We start from the raw sequence: 24,329 nt of genomic DNA, 5'->3' as shown, positions 1-24,329 counted from the left end.
CATGGAAGCCTACAGGGTACACAGTGTAAGTGTTAAATAAAATACAAGGTCAGTGCCAAAACAATCTTCTGGGAAAGTGAAATCCAATGCATATTTAACAAAATAAACTGATGATTATTAAAGACCACATGTGGAAAAATATAAGTAGAGATCCCTAAAAATCCTCACCAAATGCAAATTAGAGTATTTCCCCCCATTATATATGGTTTCAGTTTCCACTGTTTCAGTTACCCGTAGTCAACTGAGGTCTGAAAATAATAGAAACTTCCAGAAATAAATAATTCCTAAGTTTTAAATTATGTGCCATTCTGAGTAACATGATAAAGTCTCATGCTATCCCGCACTGTCCCTCCTGGGATGTGAATCCTCCCTTTGTCCAGGGTATCACGCTGTATATGCTTACCTGCCCATTAGTCACTTAGTGGCCGTCTCAGTTATCAGACCAACTGTCACAGCATTACAATCCTTGTGTTAAAGTAACCCCTATTTTACTCAATAATGACCCCAAAGCTCAAAAATAGTGATGATGAGATACTGTTATAATTGTACTATTTTATTATTAGTTATTGCTGTTAATCTCTTAGTGTGCCTAATTTATATATTAAATTTTATCATACTTTTGTATGTATAGGAAAAAACATTGTACACATAGGGTTTGGTACCATCTATGGTTTCAGGCACATGCTAGGGTCTTGGAACATATTAACCATGGATAAATGGGGACTACTGTATACTATTTATAATATATAGCAATAGTATATTACAGTACAATTATATTTGCAGCTAACTATATGTTATATATAACAAGTATATAGTACTTAGTAACTTACTAAACACTTTCTCTTAAATTATCTCACTGTAATATAGATTCCTGCCTGCCACCCTGTGGGGCAGGCAAGATGATATTATACATCTCTTATAAAACAAAGATACAGACTCAGAATGGCTAATAGGATATTGCTGAGGCCTGCCAGGTAAGTCGGAACTCAAGCCTTCTGACTTCTGAATCACACACTTATCACCACATCAAATACCTGATATTGCAATCATACACACAAGAAACAATTAAAAACAAGCATGAAATGTAATAACAAAAAATTGACCAATGTAAAAAAATGACAGTTACTTTTTCACTATAAAGGTAATACACGCTTACTGTAAAATACTACAAATATAGAGAAAAATAACAAAATAAATCCATTTTCTTTTAGATATATGACCATTTCTAGTTGAGCATGCTTCATTTTACACTGTTGAAGAATTTTCAGTGGATACAAAATTTTAAATATTTTTTCCTCATCCCTAGGTGGCTTTCTCATTCCCAAAACTTACATTGGTTATCCCAAACCTTACATTCCATATACAGTCTCTCTTGCCCTCCTTCTCAGCATAAAGTTTAATTCTCAAACTTCGTAGAGAAAATAAAATTCATCCGACAAGTCTGCTCTTGCCTTCCTTCCTTCATTCTTACAACTTGTCTATACTCCCCCAGCTATCTTCCTCTGACAAGAGAGTAAAGAAAATATGTCCCTATTCTTCTCAATGGCTAATGCCTTCCTCTGTCTACATTTCCTCCCTTTTCACTTCTGGAGCTATATGATCCATGAATTATGTCCTCCAACTCTCATAGTATCAATCTTGTCCTCCTCCTCCACTCTCTTTCCTTCCCTCAACCTAAAAGTGTTAAATCATCCTTATCCTCAAAAAGTTTTCCTTGAACCCTGTCTTACACCTGTAACCAACAGATTACTTGAAAGAGTATTCTGCCCTCACTATGCCAATTTCTTTATCTCTCATTTATGCCTCAACTTAAGTTTTGAATTTGGGCTTCACTATCCATTAAAACTGTCCTGAGAGCCCATTAGTGAACTCTGGATTGCCAAATGCTGTAGCTTCATTCCACCTTAGCAAGTTTTGAAAGGGACACTGGTGACTACCCATCTTTTAAAATCCTTACCTCCCCTGTATGTGATTTTACAGTCCTTCCTCCCTTGGTTTTCTTCCTACTCCTTTTACTGCCACTTCTCAGAATCTCCTTGATAATTTCATTCCTCATAAGCCCTCTCTCCTCTTTAATCTCTAAATTCTCTGCCTATTCAATTTCTTCCATTCAAATAACTTCAAATATTACCTCAATCCATACCAACACTAACCAAATCCATTCAATAGCTCAGACTTAATGACTTCCATTCACTTACAGAATTACATCTAAACTGCCAGTTTCTTTACAAGTTAGCCTAATTTCCTTCCACTCCTCCACTGTATCACATCATTCTGCTTAAAACTTTCAATGGTTCTCCACTACCCTCAATTCAATTCAATGTACTTATTTTCAGAAAATACACCCTGAAGTATTTAGAAGTAGTTAAAAAATAGATAAAATAAATCCACTCCCCCAGTATGGCTGAGGATATCATTCATAATGTAGTACCTGCTTCCTCATCTCTTGTCAACTCCCTGTAAAACGAAGCACGTGAAAAGAACAACCAAAACCAACACACATAAAGAAGCATTTTGTATGTCAGCTCCACTAAAACTGCTGGAGAGTCCCTGAATAGGCTATACTCCATCTTCAGCATCACTGCACAAGCTGTTTCCTTTGCAGGAAATAACCCCACTTCTCGTTCCCCACACTCACCTTCAAGACCACTTTATCTGAAAACTAATTTTGAAAACTTAAGAAAAATACACTTAGGGCTTATCCTCTGTAATCCTGTTTGTTGTGCGCTTTACATTTCCTATTTTAGCACTTGTCACATTGCTTAAGTATCTGTATGTGTTATTCATCTAGCTCTTTGAGGGGAGGATCTCTATAACGTTAACCAGTATATCAACAGTGTCTAGCTTAGTGCCTAGAATATAGAAATATCTGTGGAATAACAATCTACTTAGAGTCCTCTCAATTCAAATTTGCTTTTATGCCTATAGGCTTCTATAAGGCTATTCTAGTTAATAAGTGTATCTTCTTCCTAACTCACAGTTCTCAAATATTATTTCCTCTATAAAATTTTCTCAGATAACTACCAACACTCTCACCACCTCCTATCCTAAGTGTCTATCCATGGTACTTTCATAATCCTTTGAGCTCAATTCTGTGTTAGCCTTTGCCTTCTTATGTCGTTATTCATCAGTAAGTCACCATCTACTAGATTGCAAATTCCTTGAGGGCTGAGACTGGAGCTAATTCCCAGCCATATTCCTATTACTCAGCACAAAGCTGGCAATAGTACATTAACAACAAAAATGTGGGTCTCCAAATCCTCAGGATCTAGCAGCTTACTACAGAAATAGTAAAAAGTAACTACATACATCCATATATACTCCTGAGTGAATGAAAACCATCAACTAATCAATCTCAAGTGACCATGTGGTCATCTATCTAAATAAATTAAATATTTCTTTTTCTCAACAACCATAATGAGTTTTACAACAGAATCTAAGGCTCCAAAAACTAGCTTTAACAAATATATGAGAATTGAAATTTTGGATATGTAATATATCTCCAGGTTAGTAAATAGCCTATAAAGGTTTTCTGTGATCTTGCAGGATTTACAAATTGTAGTGTATTAATGTTTAATTGTGAATTTCTACTACTTTAATAAATATATTTTCAGTCCAGCACAAATGTGAAACATATGCTTAAATAATTTCAAATATACATGGAACATTATTCTACACTTCCGGACATTTAAAAACATATAAACAAAACCAAAACACACTGTAGACCTCAATTTAACAGAAATTTGAATTCTAGAAGTTGTCTATATGTTTGTTTTTTGAAAACATTTGCTCAAAGAAACAAGGTTAGAAATGGTAGCTAGGTTCCCACAGGATCCTACAAAAGCCTATTTATAGTATGATGTGGTTGCAATACTAAATATTTATTGTGAAGAAAAAAAAATCCCAAACCAAAAAACTGTTGCAGGGAAATTAATTGAACAAAACAAGGTCAATAAAATTAAATATTGTTTTATCCATCTCAAATACAAATGTCTCTGGGAAAGAATACAGGTTTAATTAAAGGACTGACAGACTGTACGGAAACTACTACAGAGATTGTAAAATGGACTTGTGAGAACTTAGGAGTTTTCTGAGGTTAATAGCATGCTTACCTTTACATCTAATTTATCTCCAAACATGATGAGCTAAAACATATTAGTCTTGCCTGCTGGGTCACAAATATAATAATAAAAGGGAAAAAAGGCTATAAAAACAAATAAAAGTTTCCTGAAGTATCTGGACATGAGTTTGAAGGAGAAAACAGAAAAATGCATAAGAGAATATACACTGTGCTGGGAAGATCACCTGGGTTTGAATCAGCTGAACTACAGCAGTAACAGAAGACTTTAAATATGAAAAGTCTGGGATAAACATAATCTGCTTTATGGTTAGAATGGTGATAATGGGGCAGAGATATTGGATCTACATGTTCTCTTCTCAATGAAGTGCTAGAATCAGTCCAGCACAGTTTAGTTGCTATTAAGAAGGCAGGTATAAAATACAGGAGAGTGGGACAAGTGAGTAAAGGGAATAAAAATATGCTTGTGGACTTTTAAAATTTGGTTGCTTAAAAAAAAAAAAAAGCCTATGTTTTTTAAATACAGACCTCAGTCCACACTTTGATACACTGTTTCATAGAACCATTAACTTCAGGATGCCACAGAAAATCCTAAAAGAGAAATGTTAGAAGTAAAGAAAAAGTCGAAGAAACTCTTAATTCCACCATTCAAAATAAACATTAACATTCTCTTACAGAGTACTTAAAAGTAAAACATTACCTTGTCCAAGATATCTTCAATTCCTATCTTAATTTGGCAAGAGTCTTACAATAGTTCTCCTTGAATCCACTTTTGTCTTCCTCTAACCTACTGTCCACATTTTAGCCAGAGCAATCTTTTAAAAACTTAAATCTGATCTTGCTACGCCCCTGCTTAAGTATTCAGAGACTTTCTACTGCCCTCAGAATAAAATCTAAAATCCTGTAAGTTGCTAACAAGGTGCAGAATCTCCACCTGTCCCTTCTGCCTTTACTCCTGCCACTTGTACCCTTGCTCTCCCTTTTGGTCCTCAGTCAGCTCTTGGAATGCTCTATGTTCTCCTTTTTCTCTAGGACTTTGCACATACTATTCCTTCTGTCCATAATGCTCACAAAACTCTTCCACTGAGCCTGCCTAACTCTTACTTATTTTTGAAGCCTCAGTTAAAATATCACTTCTGCATGGAGGAAAATGACTTTCAATTCCTTGCTCTGCACATTCCCATTGCCCCTCTTTTTCTTTTCTGCCATCCTTGTCCCACTTGTATTTGCATGCAGAGAACTATAAAGACCTGCCATCTTCATTAGGTCAAGGCCATTTTTGTCTTGATCCTCACTGAATTCTCACTGATTGGGAATTCAGAAAATTCACATATATTCTTTTATGGACATTAACCCAGAACACATACTGGTTTCAAATTCATGTGCAAGATTATTCTTTCCAAATAAAATTTTGAGACCATTACATAAAATAACTCACACAAACTTTTATTCCACTATCCTAATATTCTTATCTACTCTCAAGAATACATTGAAATATACTTAGTATGTTCAATTAACCAATGAATATAGTTTCAACATTGTAACATCTAGCTTACTATTACATGAACTTACCACTTTAACTGATGCAGTCTTGTCTTCAAAAGGAATGTTTTCATGCTGCCATAAAAGGAGACAGAGAAATATTAATGTATAGATTAAATTTATATAAAAAATGCCCCATTTAGCTGCTTTGATTTATCTTTATGCATATTTTTGTTGATATATTTTTATGCACCAAATCTCAATTATCTATACATTCAACCCGAAGGGGAAAAAACCGACATAGAACACAACAAAGTAAGTGACACTAGTTAAATTGTCTACATGTGATTTTCAACATCTAAGATATAGTTCAAAAATAAAATTTCAACAGCAAACAAGCAGATACAGAAACATGTCTGTATAAATTACCTTTTTGCCAAGGTTGGCAGGATTCCAATTTAGTTCCAGTATTACTATTTTTTGTTTGATTTGATTTTGTTTGTTATTCTGAGACAGAGTCTCACTCTGTTGCCTGGGCTGTAGTACAAGGCGCAATCTCGGTTCATTGCAACCTCCGCCTCCCAGGCTCAAGCAATCCTCCCACCTCAGCCTCCCAAGTGGCTAGGACCACAGGTGCACGCCACCATGCCTGGCTAATTTTTAAAAAAAATTTTTTGTAGCGACGGGGTTTTGTCACGTTGCCCAGCTGGTCTCGAACTCCTGGGCTCAAGTGATCCACTCACCTCAGCCTCCCAAAGTGCTGGGATTACAAGGCATGTGCCACCGTGCCCAGCACTTGTATTACTATTCATCTCAGAAATGGACTGCTTCCCTTCATTTTCTGAGGCCCTTCCAGTTAGGCAGAGCCACATGGCTAGTTTTGGCTAATGCGACGTGGATATATGTGACATACGCCACTTCCAGGCTGAATTTCCCAAGGCAATTCTCTAGTCTCTAACTTAACTGATGCACAGACTAAGGAAGCTCAATGTTCCAAGGTACTCTAGAAGGTAGTAAAAATTCCAGTAGTAGGAACTGCTGAATGACTGTGTGGAGCAAAGCCTGTTGCCAGCCCACCTAGGACATGCAACGCTAAGCAAGAACTTCTGTTTTGTTAAGAGGTTAGAGTAGTTTGTTGCTGTAGCAACATCTAGTCCATTCTCACCAGTGTACTAGTATAGGCCCTGAGTGACAGGAATGGATGAACATGACTCTAGGTTGCTATAGGTTTCACTTTGAAAACAGTATATAAATAGTCCATTTGTAGAAAAAATTGAAATGTGAACACTACAACTTCTTGTAACCAAATATTCTACATAAAGAATGGCATTCCTTTCAGAAATAGAAATCGTAGGTGGGAAAGGGGTAAAGGTGGTCAGTAAGAAGCTAATTCTGTTGCTAAAATCAAAGCTGAAATGTTTTCATTAATTCAAACAGACAAATAGTATTTATACTGAAATCTCCATGAAACAAAATTTGTTCTATCAACAGGTTAACTTTTTAGATTCTTGTTGGTGCTTCTAAAACATCACTTTCCAAAAGGAGTCTCGAGACTATTAATTCAATGAAACTTTAAGTTTCTTTGGTGAAATAAATCTGGGATATACTGGGTCAAACAAAATCACACAGGTGTTTTCGTCCTTCTACCACATCCTCAACCTTTTAAAAATTTGTCCTCAGAAAAATAATGTCATGAACTTTCTTTGTCTTACTTTGCATACAGTAATTAATGCAACTCGATCTCTTTCTTCTTTTTCCTTTTTTAATATAATGTTTGATATATACAAATAAGTCACATATATGAAAATCACAAAGCACAGTAGAACTAAATAAACACTCATGAATCCATAATACAAATCAGAGCACTGCCAACACACTGAACCACCTATGTGGTCCTTTCCCTATCTTAACTCCCTGCTTCACCCAAAGTAAACCACTCTCCTAAATTGTGTGTTTATACTTTGTTTTAAAAACTTTCTTTAGTTTTTGTCACATAAATATGCATCTTTAAATGATATATTTTTTAATGTTGTTGGCTTTCTCTCCAACTTTCAATTTTAAAAATTTTCAATCTTATAGCAAAGCTGACAGAATTAAACGAACGCCCAAAACCTTTTACCAACCGTTAACATTTCCTGTACCAGCTTTACCTTTCTCCCTCTCTACACATACATATTCTATAGTTTTTCTCTTTTGCTGAACTATGTGAAAGTTCATTAAAGAAGTCATAACATTTCACTCTTAAATACTTAAGCATATATCTCTTTAAGCACATACCCATAAGAACGTTCTCTTACATAAGGAATTTGACATTGATAAAATATTATCTCATTTAATACACAGTCCATATCCAATTTTTTCCAATTTCTCAAGGATATCCTTTATATAGCTCTTATATTTTAATCTACAATCCAATTAAAATCAAGTGTTACATTTAGTTGTCACATCTCTTAATCTCGTATAACCTAGAACATTCCCTAGCCTTTAAAAACTTGTACAGCTCAGTTTATCAATACTATTTTTATTAATATCAAGTATCATACTTACTATTTTTGTAGAGTACAGGTCAACTGATACAATACGTTACTATCTAGATTATAAACAGCACTAACGGTTATCTTCTTGGATATGTCTCTTAACAAAAGAGTAAGAATTTCCCTAATTGTTCCATAGATCCATAGGCCATAAAAATGGTCACCATCAAATGATAACGCAAATTATTTTCTGGAGTATTTGTAACAATTTACACTCTCACTAGCAGTTATAAGACATCTACTGGTACACAGCCTAATACATCTGGTCTGTTTTCATATTTCTTGCCATTGTCAGATTTAATTTCTGCCATTATAGTAGGTATAAAAAAAACTCACTTCCACTTCAGTAAAATGCCTGGCCATGCTCCCTGACCCCCACCTTTTGTCTACTGGGTTATCTTTTTCATTAGTTTGCAGTTTCTGATATTTCTTGAATATATGTTGTAAATTATCTTTTCTCAATTTGTGACTTATCTTTTTTCTTTAAGGTATCTTTTGGTGAATAGATACTCTTTATCTTAAGGTATCTTTTGGTGAATAGATACTCTTTATCTTAAGGTATGTGAATTTATCTTTTATTTTATGGTTAGCACTTTTTGTTCCTTATGTAAGAGATGTTTCCCTACCTTGAGATAATGAAGATATTCTCCTACATTTTATTTCTATTTCTAAAGGTTTCAAATTTTTTACTTTCACATTTAACTTTAAACTCATCCATCTAGAAATGATTTTACTAGATGGTGTGAGGTAGGAATCCAATTTCAACTTTTTCCATGTGCTAATTGCTTTAGCACAATTAACTGAATAGACCTTCCTTTCCCTAGGGATCATCAATGGCATTTCTGTTACTTTTAAAGTCATTTTGTATGCATGTTTCTATTTTAGAGCTCTACAGTCTATTCTAATGGTTTCTTTGTTTATACCAATACCACACTGTTTTAATTACTACAAGGTAAAATTAAATCTTGATATTGTATAACAAATCCTTTCCACCTTGTTCTTCAGATTTGTTGTGGTTATTCTTGGTCTGCTGCCCAACTATAAAAAATTTAGAATCCATCGGTAAAGTTGCACAACAAATTCTGTTAGGATTTTGTTGGAATTACACTGAACCTACAGATCGGTTTGGGAATAACTGACATCTTTACAATACTGAGTCTTCCCATCCAAGGAAACAGTATATTATATTCCATCTAATTATGTCATTTGGAATTGTCTTCCAATAAATTTTTATGGCTTTTCTGCATACAGATCTTCCACATTTGCTGTTTATTCCTATGTAACATATAGCTGTTGCCGTTACCATTGCACACGGTATATTTTAAAAGCCTTTAGAACTTTACATTGTTGGCATGTAGATATGTGTTAATTTTTAACAGCTTTGTTGAGGTATCACAATTTTTGTATGTGAATCTTATTATCAGCTACCTTGTTAAAATCTTTATTACTTCTAGTAAATTTTCTATAAATTTTTTGGGATTTTCTATGTAGAGAATTGTATCATATGAACTCCTCAGTTTATTTCTTCCCAATTCTTACATCTTTAGATTACCTTTTTTGGCTAGAATCTCTAATACAATGTTGAACAGAAGCAGCAGTAATGAACACCCTTGTCTTTTTCCTGATTTTAATGGAAATATGTCTGACATTTCACCATTAAGAACATTTTCTGTAGGCTTCTAGAATTTTTATCAGGTTAAGTTTGATATAAAGTAACTTACCTTAAAGAAAGAATGACACCAATTCTCTGATATTGTTGGAACTTGCTTAATGGTGTAATACACGTTAAAAATAAAAAGTTGGCCGGGTGCAGTGGCTCACACCTGTAATCCCAGCACTTTGGGAGGCCGAGGCGGGTGGATCACGAGGTCAGGAGATCGAGACCATCCTGGCTAACACGGTGAAACCCTGTCTCTACTAAAAATACAAAAACAAAATTAGCTGGGCGTGGTGGCGGGCGCCTGTAGTCCCAGCTACTGGGGAGGCTGAGGCGGGAGAATGGCGTTAACCCGGGAGGTAGAGCTTGCAGTGAGCTGAGATCGCACCACTGCACTCCAGCCTGGGCAACAGAGCGAGACTCCGTCTCAAAAATAAAAATAAAAATAAAAATAATTAAAAAGTTCCACGCGTGCTTCAAACAAACATTTCCCTGATTGTAAAGTGTATTTTCTAAATTATTGAGCTATAAGCTTACAGAATCAAGCATGTTAATGCTCTACTATATGTTTACTAGTTTTATTTGCTTGTCCTATCATTAACTGAGAGCAGTATGCAATTCTCCCACTATAAGTGAGAATTTGCCAATTTCTCCTTGTAGTTATATTTTTGCTTTATAAATTTTAAGGCTTATTAGATGCCTACAAGTTTAAAATCTTAGTTATCTGAACTCTTTGTCATTAGAAAGTGACTTTCTGTATCCCTGAAAATGCTTTTGCCTTAAAATCTATTTATCTTATACTAATATGACTTAACTTTCTTTAGTATTTACCTGGTGAATCCTTTTTCATTTTTAATTAAAACCTTTCCATGTCCTTCTTATTTTAAATATGTCTTTTTAAGCAGCACAAAGTTCTCTTCAAGAGCAATCTGAAAATCTGTGTTTAGCTCACAAGTTTAGGCTACTTGCATTTATTTTGACCATAAATGTTTTTACCATCTTACTCTTTTCTTTTTTGAAATGGAGTCTCACTCTGTCACCCAGGCTGGAGTGCAGTGGCGCAATTTCGGCTCACTGCAAGCTCCGCCTCCCGTGTTCACGCCATTCTCCTGCCTCAGCCTCCCGATAGCTGGGACTACAGGTGCCCACCATCATGCCCAGCTAATTTTTTGTGTTTTTAGTAGAGACGGGGTTTCACCGTGTTAGCCAGGATGGTCTTGATCTCCTGACCTCGTGATCCACCCGCCTCAGCCTCGCAAAGTGCTGGGATTACAGGCACGAGCCACCGTGCCTGGCTTTACCATCTCACTTTTTAATTTCTATCCCTGCCACATATATGTAGCTTTTTCATATATGGATAATATATGCAAAAACAGCTTTTTACATAGACATATAATTGTGTGTGCGTATGTATATCATATGTATATGTATGGTACATGCATGTGTATAAAATACATATTTGGCATTAGATGAGTTTGGTTTTTGCTTAATTTTTTTATTCTTCCGGTTGAAATTTATACATTCTAATTCAATTCTTTCGGTCCTTATTCTTGAAGTTTCACTGTGCGTCTTTAAGTTTTAAAAAAACACAATAATTTAGAGAATATAGAGTACATTAGAACACTTTAATTGTGATCATTTACCCTTGACATATCTGCTATTATTAGCCAGTTCTTTAGTTCTGTCTTTTCACTAAGTGCAAAAGATATTATTATTTTATACAAACATTGTTTAGATTTATATACATTTTTACTATTTTCTTAAACCATTGCTTCTTACATTTCAGATAATTTTTTTCTGAACATTTCCCTCATTCCTGATGGTTATCCTTCAGAAATTACTTTAGTGTTAAGTCTATTTTGTAGTAAAACCTCATCATTTTTAAATATCTGAGAATGTCCTATAATACATCTCAAGAACACAGAAATTTTAACCCCAGGTATACAATTCTAGGTTGAAACTTACTTTCAGAACTTTAATGCTACTATTCTTTTTTTTTTCTTTTTGAGACAGTCTCACTCTGTCGCCAGGCTGGAGTGCAGTGGCATGATCTCAGCTCACTGCAACCTCCACCTCATGGGTTCAAGTGATTCTCCTGCCTCAGCCTCCCGAGTAGCTAGGACTACAAGCACATGCCACCACACTCAGCTAATTTTTTGCATTTTAGTAGAGATGGGGTTTCACCGTGTTGGCCAGGATGGTCTCGATCTCCTGACCTCAGATGATCCGCCCACCTCGGCCTCCCAAAGTGCTCGGATTACAGGCACGAGCCACCACACCCGGCCTTATTTTTGTATTTTTAGTAGCAATGGGGTTTCACCATGTTGGCCAGGATGGTCTCTGTCTCTTGACCTCGTGATCCGCCTGCCTCAGCCTCCCAAAGTGTTGGGATTACAGGCGTGAGTCACCGCACCCAGTCCATCAACAGTATTTTTTAAACCTAGGCTCCAGTTGGTTTGACATAGAAGGAGCCCCCAGAGTATCTAACCTGCCCTATGGCTGGAAGCAACACAAAATGGATTTCTTTACTGTAAGTTTTTAATATCCCAGCCTAAATTAAAACTATCTAAGAGGGAGATACGATATCTAGCTCTGCCCAAATTTATTTGACCAAAGCTTCTCACAGAACTAGTCTCCCACAAAGCATAATTTGAAAAAATTCACCTCTAAAGTCTCTTTTTTAAAAAATTTGACTCAATACACAAAAGAAATCAAATTCAAACAAAGAATTATCTTCAATATTCCTATTCTACCCAGACATACCCATACCAGGCTTTAAATAAAAGTAATAAGCTTTTATAATATGCCAGATTATGCTAGGGACAAGAAATATATTTAAAAATAATAATGATGATATGTAATTTCTGTCCTCAAGGTGTGCAGAGACAAGGTAACACATAATTTGGCAAATGCTCCACTAGCAGCTTGAATTAAATATTTTCTTGAAAATTGTCTCTTTAAGATGGGGGCACACTATCTTTGTTTCCTTTTAAATGCATATAAATTAATCTTGTCTGATATCTCGTTTGATAATCTGGGGATAACTGAGCATCCTAGACTATAAAAACTGGAAACCTAAGTGTTGTAACTAGGGCTCAGAAACAATGTACCATATTGTATCTACTTTTGGCTGCAGACTAAACCATTATAGCTTTTTTCAACTACCTATTGTCAAATCCATTATTCGAATTTTTAGAAAGTCATGCAACTTTAAGCCAAGAAATATTAAAACCTTCATAGTAATCAGAAATCTCTCTACTTTTTAAAAGTTTACTAAAGGCTGGGCACAGTGGCTCATGCCTGTAATTCCAGCACTTTGGGAGGCCAAGATGGAAGAATTGCTTGAGCTCAGAAGTTTAAGACCAGCTTGGGCAAAATAGTGAGACCTCGTCTCTATTAAAAAAAATTTTTTAATTATTAAAAATAAAAGTTTATTAAAATTTTTCACTTTAAATTGTAATAATTTCATGTTAAATAGTTCTGAGTCTTCTCTACAATTTCGTATGTATAAATGCAAATGGAAAATACAGATAGCAAATAAAATGAAAAGTTGACTGTATCATTTGTTTCCATTATTCTCATTCTCACATGGAATAGCTGCTAAAGATTTAGGACCTGGTATCATCATCACTATGTTAATAACTACTTAGCTGTGAAGGCTCTTAAGTTTTCAACTCTTTAACATAGGCAGATTTTCATAAATTCATGAGCTACTCCCCTCACAATTCTAAACTTTCTTGTGTTCGACTTTCCCCCCTTTGCTATTCCCCTCTCCCAATCACATGGTATTTGAAGACGATGATTACAATCTGGGATCACTTAAAAAGGTATAAACAGAAGATATGATGAGATAATTCACCAAAAAATAATGAACTAATTAATTAATATATACAAAGAAATTAATCCTTGTTAGTTTTCAAAGTTATATTTTTAAACGAGAAATTTCCTAACAAAATCAATAACAGAAACTTATTGCACTGCTGTTTTAATTTACAGCATGATCACCCAATGCCAGAAAGTTTGCAGAAAATTAGGCCCCAAAATATATTGCTAATTAGTATAAATTGAAATAATTTTGCAGCATAATTAATAATTTTTAAATGTTTATGTTCTTTAACCTAATATTTGAATTTTAGAGATTCCACCCTAAGGAAATAATTTAAAAAGCAAAGTTTTCACACAAAGAAGTAATTTAAAATGTATTTTTTAACTGCAAAATTAAATTAGAAAACTACAAAAAGCTTTAAAAAGTGGAAAATTATATAAAATTACATTATATCCACTCAATAATATGTTGCCATTAAGAAGATACTTAAGTTGATTATATAATGGTGAATAAGTGGTGAAGAAAAAAGCAAGATATAAAATTGCACATATTAAAAGATTACTAGTATGTTTTTTAAAAAAAAGAGATGAGCAAAAAGAAGTATGGAAAAATACTAACAGGAGAATAAGGGGTGATATTTTCTCTTTGTCTTCTTTCTAAGGAAATTTAAAAGTTTTTCCATGGTAAGAATTTATTATTTCTGAAAACTAAAAGTTTAAGTTATTACAATAAAAAGCTTGCCAATGTCTTAGCCACCACTTCTTTTTGTCATCCTCCTCATTAAAGCAAGTCATCCCTCTTTTTCCCCAACCTTTCTGAAAATCAAAGTAAAATTTTTTCAGCTCCTACTCAATCTGGAGAGACACACTCCTCCTGTAACTATTCAGTTGGTTAACTTCTAAAACACTCTACAGAAGGGAATAGACAAGTTTTACCTTATTTCCTTCTTCTTTGAATTGGGGATTAATTATTTTTACAAAAGAATAAAACAATTGACGAATTCTGGAATCTCCAATAAATGCAATATGTTTATCTACAAGGCAGTTCTTTGCTTCACTGAAAGCAACAAAGAAAAATTAATTAAAATAAGTAAAATCAGCCATACTGGCATTTCAAAGCACACTGTTTTTGAAGAAAGTTGATCCAGATTGTTACACATACCATTATATTGCTTTATAAGCAGGTGGCCAGGTTTGTTTAACTTACCACTCCACGTTCCTGTAATCAGTTAACTCTCTGTAATAGCTCGATACATTACATGTTTAAGATGTACTCTAACTGTATTAGGTGCTTTATATCTATTATCTCTTAATCCTTAGAATAACTCCATAAGATAGGTATCCAGGTGCCAGAGCAAGAGTCTTTTGCTCAAGGATTATTGCCTTAGGCCTAGTTATCACACACCTGAGATAAAGCAGATTGGCCAAAGCCCTTCCCTAAAACCTTAGTGGGCAGGGAAATCTTCATTTGCAATCAGCCCTACACTCAGTCAGCAAGTCTCTACCCCAACATAGAGATGAAAAGTACTCTTTCACCAACCCCTCTCCACTACATATTAAGACCCATCCTGAAAAAGAAAACAACAAAATGAAGAAATGTTACCTGATTTTGTATTTATGCATCATACAACTGTGAGGTTGCCAAACTTTCTCTCCAAGAAATCTGCCACTTGAGAGAAGGTATTCACACGAATCATTGCCTAAAACAGTTAAACACAACAGAGTTGTAAACAATAGTTAAAATTTTACACATCGGCTATCTTGACCCTATATAAGTTCCTTGAAATAAAAAAGTAGAGTTTTCTCTGTTTCACTGTACCGCCCAGGTTCACAGTTCCCATTCATGAGAAACATGGTAAATATTAATACATTAATATTCAAGAGGACAAGAGCAACTGATGGCTTATACTTCACCTAACTCCTAAATGATACATTCCCTGCTCTGGCAGTTCCTTCTGCTTCAGGTTTTCTTTCCGGGGACATCATCTCAACCTTAAATTAGCCTTTACATCTGAATATCTCTCCTACTTATAGCTGAGAATGAAAAGTTTCAGGGAGGCCAGGCACGGTGGCTCACGCCTGTAATCCCAGCACTTTGGGAGGCCTAGGTGGGCAGATCACTCGAGGTCGAGAGTTTGAGACCAGCCTGGCCAACATGGTGAAACCCCATCTCTACTAAAAATACAAAAATTGGCCGGATGTGGTGGCACACATCTGTAGTCCCAGCTACTCAGGAGGCCAAGACATGAGAATTGCTTTAACCCAGGAGGCAGAGGTTGCAGTGAGCCAAGATCATGCCACTGCACTCCAGCCTGGGTGACAGAGCTAGACTCTGTCTCATTTAAAAAAAAAAAAAAAAAGTTTAAGGGATAAAAGACAAGACTTTGGAAATGACTTCCTATTCAACTACTATAATACACAGTGCATCAGCATACCTGGAGACCTAGTTTTAAACAGAAAGTTCCGTAACTAGGAAACTCCTCAGTCCCAGGTAAACTGAGACAAAGAGTCAATCTACACTTTTGGACATTTTACTGTACATTAGCTAAATATACATGACCAAAGGGGTTAAAAGAGAGTTTGGAGGCATTTAAGCTCAAATATGTCAAATGAATGGGGTGGGATGGGGTTGTGTGTGGGGGGGGGCAGAATGAGATGTTTAGGTTAACTATGTGGATATAATAAAATATTATTTAATTTAATCTCCAGTTCTTTATCAATAGTCAATAGCAAGTTATACTTGACATTTAGTTAAAGTCAGGCTAAGGAGTCTGGGAGGAAGAATACTGCAGAACAAAAAGGATATTGAGCATTTCAGGGTAGAGATATTTAAAGACACAAAGATATTTAAAGGAGAAGAACACATCTCTTTTCTCAATCTAGTTATTCATTATCTAGCCAAAATACAGACAAAAGGTGATACAAATATAAGACAAGTATGCATAAATATTGAAAGTGGTGTTGTTTCCTATGTCACAAATTCTAAAGTAGAACAGGAAGGAAAAGTTAAAATGTTGCATTATCTTATTGATGGGAAACTGGTTAAGGAAAGCAGGGTATCAATTATTAAATTTGTGTTAACTATATACACGGCTTGAGCAGTTTTTTTTTTTTGTATTTCAAAGATTTTTTAATAACCTGTCTCTAAGTAAACTACAAATAATTAGTTCTTCATTTTCCCCAATTATTAAAAACTAATTCTAGTTCTAAAAAACAAAATTAGGCTACATAAATAACTAAGGATGAGTAAAAAAAGAACTGTAGAAACACACAAGTTATTTTTCTACAAATAGCATTTCTGTAGCATTCTTTTATAATGGCCATATGGTAAAATCTTATTAAAACCTAGCAAATGTTTAAAATTAAGGTAAAAATTCTATATTTATAGCATTTCTCTTTAAATCTATTAAACCAAGTTAAAAGTTAGCAAAACATTTATTTTTTTTAAAAAGTTGTAAGTTGTAAATAACTAGGTGTTAATCCTTTAAGGTTTTCTTCTTTTTCTTTTCTGTTTTCTTTCTCCCCTCCCCTTTTCTAGGGGGAGAGGGGTGTTGTTATTTGTCTTTTGTCTTTTGTCTTTGAATTAAAAGCCCAGACAGAATCACACCTTAATCAAACTTCAGTGTCTGGGATTATGCATCTATATGGGTTACCAGTATGTTTTTATAGAGATGGAAACACCATACCAGTATCTCAAAATAACCAGTCGTTTCTCCCCAGAAAACGTGTCTAAAATGCAAACAACTTTTTTTGCCTCCAGTCAATACTATTACCCACATCTTGTTTCTCAGTTGTTGAGTTGATGGAAAACAATAGCTCTAATCTGACGAACCCGTATCAAAAAAAAAAAAAAAACCATAGCAAAATGAGATTTGAAGTTGTCACTAACCCAAAGGCATTATAAACACAGTATTTTAGAGAATACTGAGCTTTCCATGGAAGAAATTCTTAATTTGCTAATGAATGCTAGTTGATGATGACTTAACATATTTCATAATACAAAGATGTTTTTTACAAGGCTTGTATCTGAAATTAATCCATGTGTGTCTGTATCATATCAGCTAGGGTCCAGTCAAGACAGGAACTGTACCAGTTATTTTACCAGAATCTAATATAAAGCATTGCTAAGTAGACAACTGAAAAAGCAAGAAGAGAATGACTTTTTTGTATGTCAGCAAAATAATAAAAATAGTAGTAATAATAAATTACTACTACTATTATAACCTGATTAAAAGAAATTAACCTGATCCAGAAAAAACTCCATAAAATTTCATACTCTAAAACAAATTCTCTTTTCTCAGGAAAGAAATTTTTTAAAATAAAATCACTAAATATAAACCTAGATCTTAAGATAATGTGCCACCTTTTTAATATTTACACTATATACAAATATCTGTTGACATATATTTTCATCTCCAAATTTACCAAAGACAAAACAAAACAAAACTTCGGTTGTTATTTTCAATTGCCTAGTATAATTTTGATAGCTATTTTAACACAACTAATGTGAGATAAATGTTGCCAGGCGTTCAGATAAATCAAGCAAGAAACACACACACACACACAAAGAAACTAAAAAGACAGGACTATCTACTTCAGCTATCTCCAACACCAAGATTATCTGGATGAATGGCTGTCTTCCTCTTTATTCTCTTATCTTAAGTATAAGCATTCTGGTTTGTCAATCTACAATCTCAGAATTTTATGCATGATTTTTCTGTGATAGAAAAATACTTAAAAGCAAACAAACAAAAACAAACTGAAAAATAAAATGTAACAACTAAAGGAAACATCTGATGGCCCATATAAACCCCAACTTATGTTTTCCTTTGAAGAGAATATCTCTGGCACACTGCACCTAAATTTAGACCGAATTATCCTGCTAAAACTGTTTCCTACTACCAACCATTAAAATATGAGATCATGAAGTTTACAGTATAGTCCATAGAATATTTTGTTTGCCTAAGATACAGCAAGTTATACTTTAGCCTGTGCTGAAAATCACCATTAAGATTTATCGTTAGACAAGCAAGGAGTGTCTCATTACAAGAGGTATCATAAAGATCAGGATCTTTCTAACAGTCAAAGAAAGAAAAGGCTAAGAGACCCAGAGCTGCTGCTTTCTTGCTCTAATTTCTGAAGCTTTCAACTTATTTTTCTCCAGAACATCCAATATCATTTAGCACTGGCATTTAATATGCTTAGTGAAAAAAAAAAAGAATTTGATTTCAACAAAATTAAGGCATTTGAAATTAACTTTATCAATTTAAAAAATTAAAATTTATCCAGATTGGAACTATCCTTAAGGCTACAGATATTGGCCACTTGTCACAGAAATGACATTTTTAACCTGTAATCAAACTAATAATGGACATTTTGAGATTCATAATGTTAGAAATTGATAACATTTGGAAAAAATATAGTTAAAATGGTAATTATTTTCAAAATGTCATTCTATTATGTGAAAATAATATTAATAATTTTAAAATGCCTACTTTCTAAAATTGAGATTAGAACATGAAATTCAATTAAAGCCACAAAAGAACATAAAAGGAAATAAAGACTTTGAAATCTATTTATCCACAGTTATTTAAGGATTTCCTATTGTGTGTTAGGCTCTGATGATTTAAAGGTTTAAAGATGAGTAAGATACTCTTGGAAGCTCAACAGTTTGTGTGGGTAGGCAGATACCAATTATTACAATACAACACAATAAGTATGTATAAGTTGCTGGCAGAACTGAACTGCTAATTCCTACTTCTGTGGGTGTGACATTTGAACCAGGCCTTGAAGGAAAAACCTATATTTTCTTTCAAGAGAGGAGTCACTGCAGGCAGAGAAAATCAGATAACTGTGAGACGTATAAACGGGCAAAGCACGTTTAGATTGTGAACCTGGAATTTGGGGAAAATAAGGAAAAAACATAGGTAACAAAAAGTAGGCTCAGGTCAGATTTTGAAGCTTTACACAAACAACTTTTAGAAAATTACCTCCTGACTGGAAAAAAAAAATAGAAAAACTCTTAGCTGGTACAATAAAGTTGAATTTTTTTTTTTTTTTTTTTTTTTGGGGGGATGCGATCTTGGCTCACTGCAACCTCTGCCTCCTGGGTTCAAGTGATTCTCCCTGCCTCAGCCTCCTGAGCAGCTGGGATTCAGGTGCCCGCCACCACGCCCGGCTAATTGAAGGAGAAGAGGTTTCACCATGTTGGCCACGCGGGTCTTGAACTCCTGACCTCAGGTGATCCACCCGCCTCAGCCTCCCAAAGTGCTGGGATTACAGGCGTGAGCCACTGCGCCCTGCCTGAATTACTGTTTCTAAGTTGTTTAACCCATGCTTCCCTGGAAAATGCTTTCTCCCTCTATCTTCTATACTCCCCACTATCTAAGAAGTTCTGAGAAAGACAGACTGTAACATAAGGCATGAGACAGACTAACTGGGATCTAAATCCTAGCTCAGTCACTGTGTATCCTTAGGCAATTTAATCTGTCATGCTTCATATTTAAAATGGAAATAATACTGTAATTCACTGAATCTAAGACCACTGATTATTAGACACATGATTATTTTATGTCACAGTAAGAAAAAAATGTTACCAATTAAACTTTGACATGCAATCAAAGTTTTAAAGACTCACCCTGATTACAAAGATGTTAAAAATAGTGGAGAGGAGTGAAATATGGTAATTGTATCTACCTCATAGAATGGTTATAAAGACAAAATGAGTTAAAACATGTAAAACCTTTAGTAGAACAGTCCCTGACATATAAGTGCTCAACGTTAGCACACAGTATTCGCCAAGCTTTACTTTCTGTAGTGGGTAATTCTTTCCTTTACTTTCGGTAGTTTGTAAAGCAAGAGATACTGAATATGTATATCCAAACTGCATTCACTCTACCTTGCCTCAGCACACTCATACTCACACATGCAAAATCCAAATACACAGCCTAATCCCCTTCATCTAATGTAAGATGCTTTCTTATTCTAAAGCAAGATTTTCCAAGCCATGGCCTGGGCTGCTGGAGGCCCAGGATGGCTTTGAATGCAGCCCAAATTCGTAAACTTTCTTTAAATGATACGAGATTTTTTGCAATTTTTTTAAAGCTCATCAGCTATCATTAGTGTTAATATTATGTGTGGCCCAAAGACAGTTCTTCTTCTTCCAATGGGGCCCACGGAAGCCAAAAGATTGGCCACCTCTGTCCTAAAGAGTTACAATGTGAGTCAAATGTATGATTATCTTTGTGTGAAGGGCATTGCACCTGACTCAGTTTGATACTGCCAAAGCATGAGGATGTTCCTGGTAAGATGTTTATTTTTCCCAGTCTTCAGCTCAAATTCTTGACATTCAGTCTGGGCAAGTACACACACCAGGTGTACTGCTTCACACTCAAGGCACTGAAGTACCTATGGAAACTGATGACTTACTTCTGGAGAAGGCTTTATAAACAATCCCAGATTGCTACACTGACTCATAAGTCCCCATCTGACATTCTATTCTCCCTGCTGATGACAGATCTTGATAAGATGAAATCTATAATCTAAAAATAATAGTAGTCCAAGGTTATCAAAAGATAAAAAGCACAAAAAAATAAAATAAAAGGAAGGGGACTAGATGTTTATTTATCTTAGGACAATAGTACTGTAGTTATAAAATTTCTCTCTACTACCATTACATAAATTGAATTAAATTACTGTTCTTTTATACCAAATTGGCATAAAATGATTAATAGTAGTTAAAAGACATATTTCCTCAAAACCACCACAAATCAATGCATCAACATTGCTAGTTTTACATGATTGTAGATAAACCAAGGCCTTGCAAGGTCGTATGGCTGTGATCTGGAGAGAGCTGGAGAGAGGCCAAAAGGTTATAAAGAATCTACTTTTTAAAATCAATTTAGTATACTAAAAGCTGTTCACCCAGTATGGCTCTAGAGTATAATATTTTTAATTCTCAAGAGTTGGAAGAAATAAAGCAGCAAAACTGACCAAAATTGAAAGATCTCCTGGGATGAGCATACAGCGCAGCCTCCAACAACCCGTTTGTGGATATTTTGCCAAAGTAGGTGTAAATTTAAACGGGCACAGCGCTAATTTGCACCTGTCCATTACACATTACATCTTGACTGATTAATCTCACAGTCACCAAGAGCTGCCCAGATAATGGCTTTGATAGTATTAAGAGCCAAAAATAAAAGATCCTATCATTATTAATTTCCCTCTGCCTGTCAGCCTCTCTCCCAGTGACATTTTTACAAAGGAAAAAAAACAATCAATCATCAAGGACAAGTAAATATCCCTTGATTACTGAAAGATAATTCATTCTCAAATCAGGTCATATTTCCTTTTCCCCTTTACACCAATTTCAAAACCCATGGCCAAGGCCTGCTTTCAAAGTGCTTACAACTTGCTTTCAACTGCCCACCTTTACGCCTGTCAACCCACAACTTCCTTCCAAAAATCTGCTCTGGTGCCTTAACTTTGTAAAAAGTGCACTCCGAAGCCTTTAAACGTTTCTGTATCACAAAAGCTGGGTGGCACCTCTTCCATTTGGCCACAGGCATCTTTTGCCAGCTGTCGCCCTTTTGGCAAAGGAAAATGGGGGCGGCCCTTGCCGCTGTCCAACAGCCCAGACTGGGTGTTACAGGGCAGAGGCAAAATTAAACAAAGGCTAAGGAGCCGGACCCTTAAGAGGCAGGACCTGCGACCCCACTGCTGGCAGCGGTGCCCCTTGCAGGGCGGCCTTGGGCTTCATGCGCCCCGGGCTGCCCCCAAGGACCGCCTGTCCGACTTCCTGCACGCGAGCCCCTGATCTGGCGCGTCTCCCCGAACCCAGACCGCTCAGGAGACGGACCTCAGCAGCACTTTGGGCCAGGTCCAGGGTTGGCGCCCCCGACCCCAGCGCGGGCGGCTCGGGGCGCCCAGAACCACCAGCCATTGTCCTTTGGTGGCCCCCACTGGGGTCCACTCAGTTGGCCTCGGGCGCCGGCCGCTGCTGGGGACACCTGGGGGCACGTGGGGGAACCGCCTCCCCCGCGGGCCGGGCCGGCGGGAGGCCGCGTGGGCGTGTGTTGGGCGATGGGGGCGGCCTCCAGCCGCCGCGTCGCCGCCTCCCCCACGGCCTGCCCGGGCAGTGGGGAGGGCCCGCTCACCTCGGTAGCGGCGGGAGGCGAGGTGGCACGCTGCGAGCAGCAGCACGGCCACCAGCGCCAGCACCTTGGCGCTCCTCACGCTGAAGTAGTGGTTGATCTCCCGCTTGCCCAGGTTGTAGGCCAGAGCCGCCATCTTGGTTCCTCCATGACAACAGTGCGCGGCGGAGCGGGAAAGGGGCGCCGCACAGGGGCAGCACTGGGGCTGCCGCCGCTGCAGCCAGGCGAGGAGCGGCCGCCAGCTCCCCAGGCCGCCACCTGCGCCTCCCGCCGGGGAACCTGACCCCGCGGCCGCGGCGCCCCCGACCTCCGCCTGCCCCTCCTCGGCCGCGGCCGACTCGGCGGCCTCCCCCCAGCCCCGCCGCCGCTGCTCCGCCGTGCCGGTTCCCCAGGCGCCCTGGACGCCTGTCTCCTCCCCTTCCTCCTCCTCTTTAGCCTCCTGCCTTAATAGCGGCTGCGCCTGCGAGGGGGGTCCGGATGCCCAGTGCTCCGGGGTCACCGGGTCACGCGCCCCGGCGGGCGGCGGCGGCTGCGGCAGAGCCATGGGGGTGTGGGGAGAGAGTACTAGGGGTACCCGCCTGGCCCGGACGCGAGCCTTAGGGCTGTCTCCTAGTTTACTGGCCGCTACCTGAGCCCAGGTTGGGGCAATAGAACTACAGTTCCGGGAGAAAAGTACACATCGTCCCACTCCTTCCTTCCCCAACACTCCCCTTTCTCAGCCTTCTACTCCCAGAACCCGCCCAGCGGGATGCGAAGGACACCCTAAGGTCGATTATTGTCTGGCTATCCGTGGCCTGGCTGGTCAGTCTGGCTGCCCCTGGGTGCTGGCCAGATTGGATTGATGGATCCAGTTGATGGTGCTGGCCGATGGATTGCTGGCATCCAACCCAGGAGTGAAACCAGTCTTAACACTTAACTCACTGCTCTGGCCAGTTTCTCTTAAACCGTTTTTTTAATGTCCTCAGTTTGCCCAGTTCTGGTGGGCGAAAGTACACCAAAGTTCCGAGTGGAAGGTACAGAAGGAGCCTAACTTAGTGTAGGTGTTGATGAGAAAAGAGTCTGACTCTCACTTGTATTTACACAAGTTTGGTTAGGTCGATGTGCCAAAAAAATTCGTTTTTTTTGAGAGGGAGTCTCACCCTGTCGCCCAAGCTCTAGTGCAGTGGCGTGATCTTAGCTCACTGCAGCCTCCCCTTCCTGGGTTCAAATGGTTGTCCTGCCTGAGCCTGCCGAGTAGCAGAGATTGCAGGCGCCCGCCACCACACCCGTTTAATTTTTGTATTTTAATAGAGACAGGGGTTTCACCATTTTGGTCAGGCTGGTCTCCAACTCCTGACCTCAAATGATCTGCCCATCTCGGCCTCCCAAAGTGCTGGGATTACAGGCGTGAGCCACCAAGCCCAGCCAAAAAAAATTTTTCTTAATGTGCTTATGACAATCATCCCCGCTACAAACGTTGGTTAATGTTTTGTGATTCTCAATAAAGCCAGCACTCCATTTCCTTAATAAAGCATTGTTATCCCTACTCTCCTCTCGCTCCCACCCTACCCCTTTTTTAAATGGTTTTTCTTGTGTTGCCTTCCAGATGGGAATGGTTATTT

The 24,329-nt window shown here is 37.4% G+C and overlaps 1 protein-coding gene across 4 annotated transcripts in view; it reads right to left on the bottom strand.

The window, feature by feature from the left end:
• CASD1 (CAS1 domain containing 1) overlaps positions 1 to 23,404 on the bottom strand; it is a 78,320-nt gene extending 54,916 nt beyond the window's left edge. For 2 of the 4 annotated variants that reach the window (XR_008625906.2, XM_034964467.3), the window contains exons 1-5: positions 22,732 to 23,404; positions 15,180 to 15,276; positions 14,513 to 14,633; positions 5,651 to 5,695; positions 4,607 to 4,669 (exon numbers count right to left, since the gene is read on the bottom strand). Coding sequence is in view for 3 of the 4 variants with exons in the window: in XM_034964467.3 (XP_034820358.1) it covers positions 4,607 to 4,669; positions 5,651 to 5,695; positions 14,513 to 14,633; positions 15,180 to 15,276; positions 22,732 to 23,272 (867 nt within the window). In the remaining variant the exon portion in view is untranslated. Of the gene's footprint in view, positions 1 to 4,606; positions 4,670 to 5,650; positions 5,696 to 9,815; positions 10,008 to 14,512; positions 14,634 to 15,179; positions 15,277 to 22,731 lie in introns of those variants that run through there. The other 2 variants (XM_034964466.3, XM_034964469.3) reach the window with 2 other exon arrangements.
• Positions 23,405 to 24,329: the final 925 nt, after the last annotated feature.

The sequence above is a fragment of the Pan paniscus genome, chromosome 6, assembly GCF_029289425.2.
Source record: "Pan paniscus chromosome 6, NHGRI_mPanPan1-v2.0_pri, whole genome shotgun sequence".
NCBI lineage: Eukaryota > Metazoa > Chordata > Mammalia > Primates > Hominidae > Pan > Pan paniscus.
The sequence above is the reverse complement of the archived record's forward strand: the minus strand, read 5'-3'. Positions and strand labels throughout refer to the sequence as shown.